Source organism: Scyliorhinus torazame, chromosome 5, assembly GCF_047496885.1.
Source record: "Scyliorhinus torazame isolate Kashiwa2021f chromosome 5, sScyTor2.1, whole genome shotgun sequence".
NCBI lineage: Eukaryota > Metazoa > Chordata > Chondrichthyes > Carcharhiniformes > Scyliorhinidae > Scyliorhinus > Scyliorhinus torazame.
The window spans coordinates 103,356,440-103,370,460 of record NC_092711.1 but is presented as its reverse complement, the minus strand read 5'-3'; the positions used below and the strand labels follow the sequence as shown (position 1 = coordinate 103,370,460).

Sequence of the window (14,021 nt, the reverse complement as noted above, 5' to 3'; positions counted from 1 at the left end):
AGTGAACCAGACGGGTTTTTACAACAATTATTAGACTTTTCATTTGAGACTTTTATTCAATATCATTATCTATCACAGGCAGATTCAATCCCAGATCCCCAGAGCATTAACTTGGGTCTCTGGATTACTAGCCCAGTAACAATACCATTACACCACTGCCTGGCCCACATAGTCTTGGCAGAATATGATGTCTTGTAACTTCTCAAAATTACAAGGAATTTATTTTTTCAAACAAATACTGATAGTTCTGCTGTTTCTGGAAACATTTTGGTTGATACTGTTTATCTTTTTAAATCAAGATCTAGTCTTTACAAAATAATTACCCAATACACCAATTCACTAATGATAATCAATGTTCACTACTGAATAATCATGAATTTAATTATTGTTTTTTGCTATGAAATCAATACATAGTTTATATAGGAACGGTACAGAAGACAAAATGGCAGCAGGAAGCCACGTGTTCGAGGTATAAAAGGGCTTCCTTGACCTTGTTACTAATGACAGTGAATACACTATGAAAATAACAATTTTAAAACTAAATGTGATTACACATGTGTACTTACAGCTTCCTACATTACAACAGTGAATATGTTTCTGAAGTACTCCATTGGCTTTAAAACATTTCAGGAGGTCCAGTGGGAGTGAGAGGTTTTATAGAAATGTAGATTTGTTCTAATTGTCCGCATACAAGGATATATTACACTCCATGTCCCCACCAGAATCATTGATAAAGATTGAGTCTTAATTTTGTGTAATAACCACGTCATTGACACCATTTTGAATACTCTGTGAAACTCCCGACACCCCATATGCACAATTATTTGTTGTAAAACACAGCGAGTTGTTGTGATTTGGAATGTGCCGTCTATAAATTGTGCTCGAGCCTCATTGGACTGTAACTTACAAAAGGGAATTTGATACATTCTGAAAAATAAAACAAAATAATCGAACTCTGGCATGGGGAAAATGGGCCAAATAAACTCCTCAAGCAGTCTTGTGTACATGTAAAGTGAGTGGTAACAACCTGGAACCTACTGCCTCTGAGAGTAGGAGATGCAAAGTTGAGGGAAGGATTTCCAGTATCTGTGTGACTGGAGAAGCATAGATATATAAAATCCTGGTTAGGCACCACCTGGACTGCTGTGATTTAAAGAAAAACAAATGCTGGAAATCTTAAGCACATCTGGCAGCCTCTGTGGAGAGAAACAGAGTTAATGTTTCAGGTCAGCGTGATCTTTCATCAGATCAAGAACAGTGTTACTATTAGGGCCAAAGGGACAATCTGTGGGTGGAGCCAGAGGACTGTGGTCGGGTGTTGAACAAATACTTCACATCTGTCTTCAGCCACGAGAATGAGGAGGTAGATATAGAACTCAGGCAGAGAGACTGTGAGGTTCTTGAGCAAATTGACATAGGGAGTGACAAGTTATTGGAAGTGTTGGCAGGCTTAAAGGTGGACAAATCTCCAGGTCTGGATGAATTGTGTCCCAGGATGCTGTGGGACGTGAGGGAGGATATTGTAGGGGCTCTGACCCAAATTTTTAATTCCTCTCTGGCCACAAAGGAGGTGCCAGGGGACTGGAGAACAGCTGATGTGGTCCCACTGTTTAAGAAAGGTTGTAGAGATAAGCCAGGGAACTTCTCAGGTCAGTGGTAGGGAAACTATTGGAGAACATACAGAAGGAGAGAGACTTATCTTCACTTGGAGAGGCGAGATTTAATCAGGAATAGTCAGCATGGCATTGTTAGAGGGAGGTTATGCCTAACAAATTTGAATTGATTTTTTATGTGACCAGCTGTGTAGATGAGGGTAGTGCAGTTGATGCAGTTTGCTGGATTTAAGCAAAGCCTTTGACAAGATCCCACAGGGGAGACTTTATAAAGAAGGCAAAAGCACATGGGATACAGGTAACATGATATGGTGGATTCAAAATTGGCATAGCTGATGGAGACAGAGGGTGATGACAGACAACTGCTTTAATGGCTGGAAGCACACCCCAGGGATCCAGCAAAGTGAGAATGGAGGGAGCGTGTGTGGGATGGAGATTTGCAGCTTTCGGGGAATAAGAGAGAGGAAAAAATGTTCCATAGGAACTAGAATTGTCTTCACTTGAGTTTCTATCCTACACTGACAGTGATGACTTTTAAAATTATTTTTACAGGATATTAGGCGAGAAGAAATTACAGACAGAAATATCAAACATCATGTCTCGATCTGACAGAGTCACTCAATTCCCTGGAATCTGAATATCATCGGGCTTTGAGTCTAGAAGGACAAATGTTTTCCTGAACTGTCAGCTTCAAAAGATTTCAAACATCAGTGTGACTGGAAAAGCAACGAGACCCACACAACACACACCCGCGTGAGAGAGTTCCAGTGAACTGACTGTGAAAGATCTTTCACCAGTTACACAGCCTGACAAAACATCACACCATTCACAGCGGGGAGACTGCACCCGTGCTCTATAAGAACGAGGCTTCAACTTATCATCGAACCTGGAGAGACACAAGGTGACCCGCACTATGGAGAAACCATGGAAATGTGGGGACTGTGGGAAGGGATTCAAAGCTCTGTCTGAGGTGGAAATACATCGACGCAGTCACACTGGAGAGAGGCCGTTCACCAGCTCTGACTGTGGGACGGGGTTCAGTGATTCATCCAACCTGCTGATGCACCAGCGAGTTCACACCGGGGTGAGGCCATACACCTGCTGTGATTGTGGGAAGGGATTCAGTCGCTCATCCAACCTGCAGTCCCACCAGCGAGTTCACACTGGTGAGAGGCCATTCACCTGCTCTGAATGTGGGAAGGCGTTCACTCTGTTATCCCATTTGCAGACACACCAGAGAGTTCACACTGGGGAGAAGCCATTCACCTGCTCCCAGTGTGACAAAGGATTTACTAATTCATCCAATCTACAGAAACACCAGTGGGTTCATACGGGTGAGAGGCCATTCACCTGCTCTCAGTGTGGGAAGGGATTCACGCAGTTAACCCACTTACTGACACACCAGCCGGTTCACACTGGAGAGAGGCCGTTCACCTGCTCAGAATGTGGGAAGGGATTCATTCAGTTGTCCAAGCTGCTGATACACCAGCGAGTTCACACTGGGGAGAGGCCGTTCACTTGCTCCGAATGTGGGAAGGGATTCACTCACACAGTCCTCCACCCTGCTCTCTCACCAGCGAATTCACACTGGGGAGAGGCCATTCACCTGCACTGTGTGGGGAAAGGGATTCAGAGATTCATCCACCCTGTTAAAACACCAGCGAGTTCACACTGGGGAGAGGCCATTCCTCTGCTCTCAGTGTGGGAAGGGATTCACTCAGTCATCTAGCCTGCTGACACATCAGAGTGTTCACACCGGGGAGAGACCATTCATCTGTTCTGTTTGTGGGAAGGGATTCACACAAGTCAGCCAACCTGCAGACACATCAGCGAGTTCACAAGCAATTACAAGGGTTAGATTCTGCTGTTATTGCTGCTGTTAATCACATCCACGACTGACATGCTCACAGTCGATGAAGTGGGAGTGTCGGAGGGTTTCTTTCTGCTGGACTGGCCGGTCTCCTGACTTTGCTTCCAGTGGGCTGATGCTGAGCCTGGGAGAGCACATTTCCACTGAAATGATCCACAAACTGATGAAGGATACTTATTTTATCCTGAGTAGTAAATATTGTTATTTCTACCACTACAGGTGGATCTCACATAAATACATTTGTCTCTGTTCCATTGAGTCTACAGCACAGGGCCAGGCCAGTCGGAGCAATTGGTCTGTGTCAGTATTTATGCTCCACATGATCCTCCACCCACCCCTCTTCTTCTCCACCATCAGCATCTCCTTCTATTCCTTTCTCCCTCATGTATGTATACAGCTTCCCCTTCAATGTATTCATGCTGTTCTCCTCAACCACTCGCTGTGGTCGTGAGTTCCATGTTCTCACCACTCGCTCGGTAAGAGGTTTCCCATTGAAATTCCTATTGGATTATTGAACCACTGCATAATCTTAGACTCCCATCAGGTCACCCTTCAGTCTTCTCTTTTCTAGAGAAAAGCAGTCCCAGCTTTTTCTGAGGGTTAAATGATCTCGGGCCTGGTATTATTTTTGTGAATCTTTGTTGCTCCTTCTCCAGTGCCTCTATTTCCTTTTTCTAAATGGAGATCAGAATGTTGACAGTGCTCCCAGTGTAGTCTAACCCTGGTTCTAAACAAGTTGAACATAACCTCCCTGCTTTTCGATTCTATCACTCGAGAAAGGAACCCTATAAATGGGGCCCCACATGTTAGGAAAAATGTGAAGTTCTCGGAGAGGGTGCAGAGGAGATTTACGAGAATGGGAGCAGGGATGAGACTTCAGTGAATTGGAGAGACTGGAGCTGCTGAAATTGTACTTTTTAGATCAGAGTACGTGGAGAGGATGGTTCCACTGGGAGGAATAACTAGAACCCAAGGGCACAGCATCAGACTAAAGGGACGATCCTTTAAAACAGAAATGAGGAGGAATTTCCTAAGCCAGAGGGTGGTGAATCTGTGGAACTCTGCTGCAGAAGGCTGTGGAGGTCAAGTCGCTGAATGCCTTTAAGGCAGAGATAGATAGGTTCTTGATTAATAAGGGGATCAAGGGTTATGGGGAAAAGGCAGGAGAATGGGGTTGAGAAAAATATCAGCCATGATTGAATGGCAGAGTAGACTCGATGGGCCGAGCGGCCTAATTCTGCTCCTATGTCTTATGGTCATGAGGTCAGAGAAGGAGGCTATTCAGCGCATCGATTCCCTGTTGCAAACCAGTCAGACCCATTGCCCTGTTCTATCCCTGTAGCCCTGCAAGTTTTGATCCCTAAATGCCCATTCAGTATCTGTTTGAAATCTTCCATGGTCTTCATTTCACAGGCAGCGAGTTCCAGGTCATTACCATTCGCTGCATCAAAATATTCTCCCTCATAATCCCCCTGCATCTCTTACCCAAAATCTAAAATCTGTGCCCCCCCCTCGTCCTCGTCCCTTCAGCTAATGGGAACAGCTTTTCTTTATCCACCTTATCGAAACCTGTTGTAATCTTGTCCACCTCTATCAAATCTCCCCTCAATCTCCTTTACTCCCAAGGTGAACATCCCCAGCCTGACATCGACCAGAAAGAACAAACAGAATATGTTAATATCTGAAATCAATTGGGAATGTTTAATTTCTGTTTTAAAGATCTTGTGAATATATTGTCCTGGACAATAAATGAATTGGAATACTGTCCCTCCGGTACGTCTAAATGGAATATTTCAATCTGGTATCCACCTAAATTCCAGTGAAAGTCTGGAATGTGTAGATGGGATGAATGAGTTGATCACTTTCTCTTGGAAATATTTACATCCTTGTCCATGAATTTTGTTTTAAAGAAGTCCAGCCGCTACATAAAATATCAGCACCTTAACAGGGGGAGATCAGAAAGACAGACTCACTTTGGTCTTTTCATCAGCACATCTGAGAGTTAAGAATGTGTGACATGATTTTGGGATACCATAGATAGAATTTACAGTGCAGAAGGAGGCCATTCGGCCCATCGAGTCTGCACCGGCTCTTGGAAAGAGCACCCTACCCAAGATCCACACCTCCACCCTATCCCCATAACCCAGTAGCCCCACCCAACACTATGGGCAATTTTGGACCGGTGTGAGTGTGCAGATGTGATTTGTTACATGTGAAAAACAGCAAGTGTAAATTCATGTTGAAAAGGACTGAAGACCGGGTCCCAAACACAGCTATTTGAGACCCAGCAGGAGATGAAATGGTGAATGTGTCCAAGGGATTGAGACAACATTGTGACAGCATCAAGGCACTGATACACACTCCAGAGAGAATCAATGGAGATGGTGCTTCTACCCAGAATGCAATGGTAATGCTGCTGCACTTTGATACTACTGCTCAGACATTAGACTGTGTCAGCTCTTATTTATACTGAATAAAATCTAACCACTGCCACCAATAAGGACTATCACTGTGAATCATTTCAGAGTTTGGGAAAGTGGGGGTGTTAAGGGTCAATATAAATTAAGAGTTGACCATTCGGCCCCTCGAGCCTGCTCCATCATTCAATGAAATCAGGGCTAATCAGATTGTGGTCTCAACTCCACTTTCCTTCTCCACCCTTTCACTCCCTTGTCAATCAAGAATCTATAAAATTCAGCCTCAAAGCAGATTCAATGGCCCTGCCTCCACCACTCTCTGGGGAAGAAAGATTAACAGACCCACAGCCATCAGGGGAAAAATAATCATCCTGATCGGCATTTTAAATAAGAGACCCCTTATTTGTAAATGGTATCCCCTCGTCCTAGTCTCTGCCACAAGGGGAAACATCCTCTCAGCATTCTCTCCATCAATTCCACTTAGCGTCTCTAACATAATTTCTCATTCTTCTAAACTGCAATGGATACAGGCCCAACCTGTCAAACCTTTCCTCAGAGGATAACCCCCTCAATCCAGGAATCCGGGGAGTCAACCTTCTCTTTGCTGCTTCTAATGCACGTATCTCATTTCTGAAATAAGGAGACCCAAACTGTACACAGTGCTCGAAATATGGTCTCATTAAAGACCTTGTACAACTGCAGCAAAACATCCCTACTTTTATATTTCATTTCCTTTGCAATAAACAAGAATATTCCATTGGCCTTCCTAATCACTTGCTGTACCTGCAGACTAACTTGGGATCAGGCACCCCCGATCCCTCTGTACCTCAGAGTTTTGCAATCTCTCAATTTAAATAATATTGTTTTATTTAATACTTTCTGACAAAGTGGACAATTCATATTTTCCAAAGTTATGTTCCATCTGTCAGTTTTTTACCCACTCACTTAACCTATTTGTAGTCCTTTGCAGAGTCCTTAAATCCACTTCACAAATTACTTTCCTCCCGGTCTTTGAGGCATCAGAAAATTTAGCCGCCAGACATTCAATCCCGTCATCCAACACATTCATACAGATTGTAAATGGTTGAGAGCCCAGCACTGATCCTGGTGACATTCCACTTGTCACATCTTACCCACCCAGAAATGACCCATTTATACCTACTGGCTGCTTCCTGTTCACTAACCAATCCTCTATCCATGCTGATATGTTGCCCCCCACACAATGAGCTCTTATTTTGTGTAATAACCTTTGATGTGGCACCTTGGGAAATACTTTCTGGAAATCCAGATAAAGCACATCTATTGACATCCCTTGTCACTTCCTCAGAGAACATTGATAAATTAGTCAGTCACAATTGACTTCCTGAACTCCATTTTCAAACATTGTCTCAAAGAAAATTCAAATGCCCTCTACCCCTCTGGCTCCTTTGCCAACTACCTTAGAGGGACTCACTTTCTGTTAAAGAGCCTGTCAACCCCTCTCACCCACTTACCCGAAAGTGAACAAATTTAATCAGGAAAAGTCCAACCAATTCAAATATTTTCCTGTTAAAAGTTTATTGATGAAACAGAACGTGGTTAAAAAAAACGAACAGAAAATTACTTGAGGATCAAAGAAAACCAGAGTAACAGGATGTTCACAATGTTCTGGTCCCAAATGGTTCCCTTTGGCTCCTCTACCGTGTTCCCGTGGGCTCCTCTGTACCGTGTTCCCGTGACTCCCTGCTTTGGACACTGGGGCACTGAACCCTGGGTGTCATATCACCGTCAGCCCACGGTGGCCCTCGCCCCTGAACGGTTGGAAGTGCAATTCCCAGTCAGTCCTCCAGCACCTTCCAGTCCCTATTAGCGACGCCCATGGCAGTTTCCCAACTGGGACACAGGCCCCGTTATTCTCAGCTGAATTCAGCCCTCAGCTCCATCACCTGGCTGTCACTGACATGAGCAATAGAGACAGAAAGGTGCCCGAGGCTCAAATAGGAAGACAAAACTTGTGGATTAGGATCTCCATAAAGGTCAGCAACTTGTTATAAAAAAATCAAATTCCCAGTCCACAAATTAAAAGATCACACGACGGGACTTCAAGTTTCCTGACTTTTAATGCAACAAACAAGCTAGAAGCTACTTTAACTCGGAAACCTACACATTAAACTATGAGCTAGAACTTTGCCCTTTTACACAATCTAAAATCACTCCACGATTATAGTTACTCTGTCCTGGAAGTCAAAACTTAAACTGTCTCAGAACCTGTCCAAAGTGATGATTCATTCCCGAGGATTTACTTCCGTTTTCAACCAAGACACTGAGAAACAAAGGGAGAATAGAATAGAATGTGAACTGGCAAAATACTTAAAAATGCATTGTAAAACCTTCTGTGGCTATGTAAAAAGGAAACGTTTGGCTTAGACAAAAGGTTTGTCCGTAACAGATAGAGTCAAGAGAATGTAGAATAGAGATCTCTACAGCCACCTCGTTCAACACTGGGATGTGGATCATCAGCTTTTGGGGATTTATTCACTTTTAAGCCCATTAATTTCTCCATACGACTTTTTCACCAATAATCTCTGCCAGTCCCTTGGTTCTCTGGTGTTTTGGGGACAATTTCTGTATCTTCCTCTGTGAAGTGAGACACACATTGTTCAGTTTCTCTGCCATTTCCTTACTCCCCATTATAAACTCTCCTGTCTCTGCCTGGAATGGACCCACATTGGTCTTTGCTAATCTTTTCCTTTTCACATTCCTGGAGAAGCTTTTCCAGTCGTTTTTTATGTTTCTCGCCAGTTTGCTCTCATCAGTTTCTTGGTCCTCCTTTGCTGAATTCTAATGGATCTCATGGAATCTTTAACTTTTCTTGTTAACCAAGGTTACATCACTTTTCCTGTTGGATTTTTGTTCCTTAAAGGAATCTATATTTGTTGTATATATGTGAAATAAAAGTCACAAAATCCCAGAGGACCATAAGCTGCTCTCACCATTGACCGAGAGAGCTGACTGGAGGTGATTTAACCGGAGGGTCAGCACACCTCAGGCGAGGGGCATCGTTGAGAAGGCGGGGCCTTCATGAATAAACTCAGCCAGTACGGGAGTTGAATCCTCACTGTTGGCCTTGCTCTGCATCACAAACCAGCCGTGCAGCCAACTGAGCTAACAAACCCCCTGATAAATATGTAATAATTCCTTAAATATTCGGCATTCCCTGTACCAATCAGTTTCCCAGTCCACTCAGACAACTTGCCCCTCACACCCTGATAGTTTCCTTCTGTGAGGAACACCCAGATAAATTAAACAAAAGAACCATGTAACCATCAAGGCCCATCTCCATGGTAACGTGGCATGCTTCAGGGGGTTTGAAACAGAAATGGAAACTAAATATCTTCACACTTCCAAACACTCTTTCACTCTGTGATCCTTGTACAATTCGAAGCCAGGTATTAGCAACAAGGCTCAAAGTGCATCAGCCCACTGGAGGCAAAGTGGTGAGACCGGCCAGTCCAGCAGAAAGAAACCCTCCGACCATCCCCACAGACCACCTGTCAGAATGAACAAAATGCAGTCCTGGATGTAGAGCAGAAACAATAACAGCAAAATCCAACCCCTGTAATCGATTGTGAAATTGTTGGTGTCACAGCAGGTACGATGAAGCATGCAATCCCGTCTCACATTGAGAGGTGGACTGCGTCTCCCCAGTGTGAACTCGCTGGTGTCTCCGCAGGTTGGATAATTGAGTAAATCCCTTCCCACACCGAGAGCAGGTGAATGGCCTCTCCCCAGTGTGAACTCGCTGGTGTCTCCGCAGGTCGGATAACTGAGCGAGTCCTTTCCCACACTGAGAGCAGGTGAACGGCCTCTCCCCAGTGTGAACTCGCTGGTGTGCCCACAGGTTGGATGAATCACTGAATCCCTTCCCACACTGAGAGCAGGTGAATGGCCTCTCCCCAGTGTGAACTCGCTGATGTGTCTGTAGTTTGGATACTCGAGTAAATCCTTTCCCACACTGAGAGCAGGTGAACGGCCTCTCCCCAGTGTGAACTCGCTGGTGTGTCCGCAGGTTGGATGAATCACTGAATTCCTTCCCACACTGAGAGCAGGTGAATGGCCTCTCCCCAGTGTGAACCCGCTGGTGTGTCCGCAGGGTGGATGAATCACTGAATCCCTTCCCACATTGGGAGCAGGTGAATGGCCTCTCCCCAGTGTGAACTCGCTGGTGTGTCTGCAGGTTGGATAATTGAGTAAATCCTTTCCCACACTGAGGGCAGGTGAACGGCCTCTCCCCAGTGTGAACTCGCTGGTGTCTCCGCAGGTCGGATAACTGAGTGAATCCTTTCCCACACTGAGAGCAGGTGAATGGCCTCTCTCCAGTGTGACTACGTTGATGAGTTTCCACCTTTGACGGGGCTTTGAATCCCTTCCCACAGTCCCCACATTTCCACGGTTTCTCCATGTTTTGGGTCTCTTCGTGTCTCTCTAGGCGGGACAATCAGTTGAAGCCTCGTCCAGAGACACAACACGTGTACGGTCTCTCCCCACTCTGAATGTTGTTATGTTTTTCAGGCTGTGTAATTGGTTGAAGCTTTTTCCACAGTCAGTTCACTGGAACACTCTCACTCGGGTGTGTGTTGTGTGGGTCTCAGTGCTTTTCCAGTCACACTGATGTTTGAAATCTTTAGTTGAGAGTTTGGGCAAACATTTCTCCTTCTAGATTCAAAGGCTGATGATATTCAGGTTCCAGGGAATCGAGTGACTCTGTCAGGTCGAGACGTAACGTCTGAGATTTCTGTCTGTAATTCCTCCTCGTTGAATATCCTGTAAAAACAATTTACAAAATTCATCACTGTCAGTACAGGATAAAAACTCAGAACAGACAATTCTAGTTTCTATGTCACATTTTTTCCTCTCTTATTCCCCGAAAGCTGTAAATCACCATCCCACACACTCTCCCTCCATTCTCACTCTGCTGTATCTAATATTCACCCTCACTATTCTCCTGAAGGTGCTGATTCAGGCTGATTGATAGATCCAAGCTCACAGCATCCTGTACAGGGGATCACAACAAATATGAGCTACAGTATGCCATTCGGCCCATCGAGCCTGAACCATTCAATGGGATCATTGGCTGATCTACCACAACACCGTTTTCCCACATTATCCCTCATTTCACAGTGGTTAGCACAGTTGGGTAGCACAGTGGTTAGCACTATTGCTTCACAGAACCAGGTTCCCAGGTTCGATACCCGGCTTGGGTCACTGTCTGTGCAGAGTCTACACGTTCTCCCCGTGTCTGCGTGGGTTTCTTCCGGGTGCTCCGCTTTCCTCCCACAGTCCAAAGATGTGCAGGTTAGGTGGATTGGCCATGCTAAATTGCCCTTAGTGTCCAAAAAGGTTAGGTGGGGTTACTGGGTTACGGGGATAGGGTGGAGGCTTGGGCTTAAATAGGGTGCTCTTTCCAAGGGCGGTGCAGACGCGACGGGCCAAAAGGACTCCTTCTGCACTGTAAATCCTCTGGGGTACAGAATTTCAAAGCTTCACCGCATCCTCGAGAAAATAAATCCCTCCTCATCTCAGCTTTCTCTCCATTTACCTGCCAGTTCCCCATAACCCTTGGCACGCTCATCGATCAGAAATCTGTCTGTGCCGGGGCGTCGGGCTTGTGGTGCGGGAGTAGCTGCTTTTCCGCAGGTTTTGGTGCCACTCACCTGTAATCTGATCTTTAAATTAATATTGTTATCATGTCCCTGGAAGACGTCAGGGTTCAGTTTAGTAGGATTATGCCAAATAAAGTGAAGAAATCTGTTGACAAAACAGCGCAGGTGGATTCAGCGGGGGTGGAGCCACCTTTTCAACATGGCGGCCTGACCCTCAGTAGGTCTCTCGATCCCGCGCTCTCCGGGGCTCTCATGGAGGCGGCGAAAATTATGACTGCCGGCATTATCCATGTTACTGACCAGAGGCTCAGTGAGCTGACTCAATAATTGTGTGCTCATGAGGACCAGCGGCAAAACACCATGAAGAGGCTCGATGATCTGGGCAGCACGGTGGCGCAGTGGATAGCACTGCTGCCTCACGGCGCCGAGGACCCAGGTTCTATCCCAGCTCTGGGTCACTGTCCATGTGGAGTTTGCACATTTTCCCAGTGTTTGCATGGGTTTCGCACCCACAACCCAAAGATGTGCAGGTTAGGTGGAATAGCCACGCTAAATTGCCCCTTAATTGGAAGAAATGAATTGGGTACTCGAAATTTATTTTTTTTAAAAGAAAAAAAAAAGACTCGATGAACCGGAGGAGAGAATCCTGAACGTTCAGCAAGATGCATCCGTCGAAATTCAATCCTTTGAAAACCAACCGAGTGGCTTTCGGAGGTCCTGGAGGATTTGGAGAACCGAGGGTCGGAGAAAGAACATCCGAGTCGTCGGCCTGTCAGACGGTGTGGAGGGTAAGGCTCACATTAGGTTCTTCGAGGACTGGCTGCCATGCTGGGAACCACGGTAGCACAGTGGCTAACACTGTTGTTTCACAGCGTCAGGAACCCCGGTTCAATTCCCAGCTTGGGTCACTGTCTGTGCAGAGTCTGGTATGTTCTCCCTGTGTCTATGTGGGTTTCCTCCAGGTGCCGGTCCGGTTTCCTCCCACAAGTCCCAAAAGACGTGTTTGTTAGGTGAATTGGATATTCTGAATTCTTCCTCTGTGACCCGAACAGGCGCCGGAGTGTGACGGCTAGGGGATTTTCACAATAACTTCATTACAGTGTTAATATAAGCCGACCTGTGACAATAATAAAGATTATAATGAATGGGCCAAAGGCCCTCTTTCCGTGCTATAAAATTCTACGACCCTAAAGATAGAGGTGGGAGAGGGAGGGAATAAATGAGAATGACTTTATAGAGAAACTGCCAAAGCCACAACATTCACCAGCTCCAAGGACACACCTTAGCTCCCTTTCCAATCTGAAAGCAGCCTGAGCTGGATTTACATTCCCCTTAATTGATCATTGCTGGGTGATAATCCTGTACTTCCTCACCTCACACCACTGTGACAGCACCTTCACTACACAGGCTGCAGCAACTGACCAAACATCACCTTCCCAGTTATTCCTGAAGGCACCACCTTCCCAACCTGGCCCCTTGCCTGAGGTGCGGTGATCCTCAGGTCACATCACCGCCGGTCAGCTCTCTCCCGGGACCAGGCCCTGGTTCACAGACGCCATCTTGGGGAAACAGAGCGCATGCGCTGGCGTCTTGGTGATGCAACAGCTAATGGCGGGACCTGAAAATTTCTGTTCCCAGCCGGGTCCCAGTGCCCGCCAGAATTTATCGGGCAACAGGTTTTTTTTAAAGTTTCGCCCACTTCCAGAGCTGCAGCTGATGTTTGTGGGCTGGAGGTGTCTCTGAATTACGTAGACATTCAGTGTGAGAGGCTGCAGCCTCTGTATGGCAACCTGAAGGGGGTTATACAGCGTTTGATTACATTTCGTGGTCCTTTCCAGTCATTTATCAGGATGTTTGTGTGATATTTCCTTACCCTCAGTGTGATTTTTCTTTATTTAAAATACATTTCAGCAGCAAGCTTACTGATGATTTTTAAAGGAATAAAGGTTATTTATTATCACACTATTTCCCTGGATGTTTGAACATCTCAGTCTCTCGTCTCTTTCACACTCACTGACACATAACAGAAATTAGGTACAGATCAAGTTGAAGCTGTAATGATGAAAATGGAATGTAGACTGCAATCTTTATATCTCTGCAGGTCTGTTGTCTTCTTGTTGAGCAGGTCCTTTAGTTGGAGTGAACCGTTTTTAGAAACAAATAATTCTCATGAGGCTCTGAAGCTTCTTGTAGATGAATAGCCAGGAGGTTGGTTCTCAGGTGGACTTGGCAGCTGGAATAAGTACAGTACTGTGGCTGCACTGGGAGACATTCAGCTCTGCTGGTTCAGCCGTTTCCTGCTGCTTCAGTTGCTTCTCACACACACATTTGCTTTGCTCAGGGTTTATTATACTGCATCCCTGACTATTAACTACAGGGTTACAACTCTGAGACCCAGAACACCCCGATACAATCGCAGTTTACGATGCTCACTCACTCACTCTGTCCCAATTCGAGCTCATTCTCCTGTGTTCAATAC

At 45.5% G+C, this 14,021-nt stretch overlaps 1 protein-coding gene across 1 annotated transcript; it reads right to left on the bottom strand.

Moving 5' to 3' along the window:
• Positions 1–360: 360 nt before the first annotated feature.
• LOC140419288 (uncharacterized) lies at positions 361–13,184 on the bottom strand. Its single transcript, XM_072503119.1, has 2 exons — positions 12,975–13,184; positions 361–10,703 (listed from the first exon to the last, which is right to left on the bottom strand). The coding sequence occupies exon 2, from the start codon at positions 10,339–10,341 to the stop codon at positions 9,523–9,525; it is 819 nt and encodes a 272-aa protein (XP_072359220.1). The 5' UTR covers positions 10,342–10,703; positions 12,975–13,184; the 3' UTR covers positions 361–9,522.
• Between the last annotated feature and the right edge of the window lie 837 nt (positions 13,185–14,021).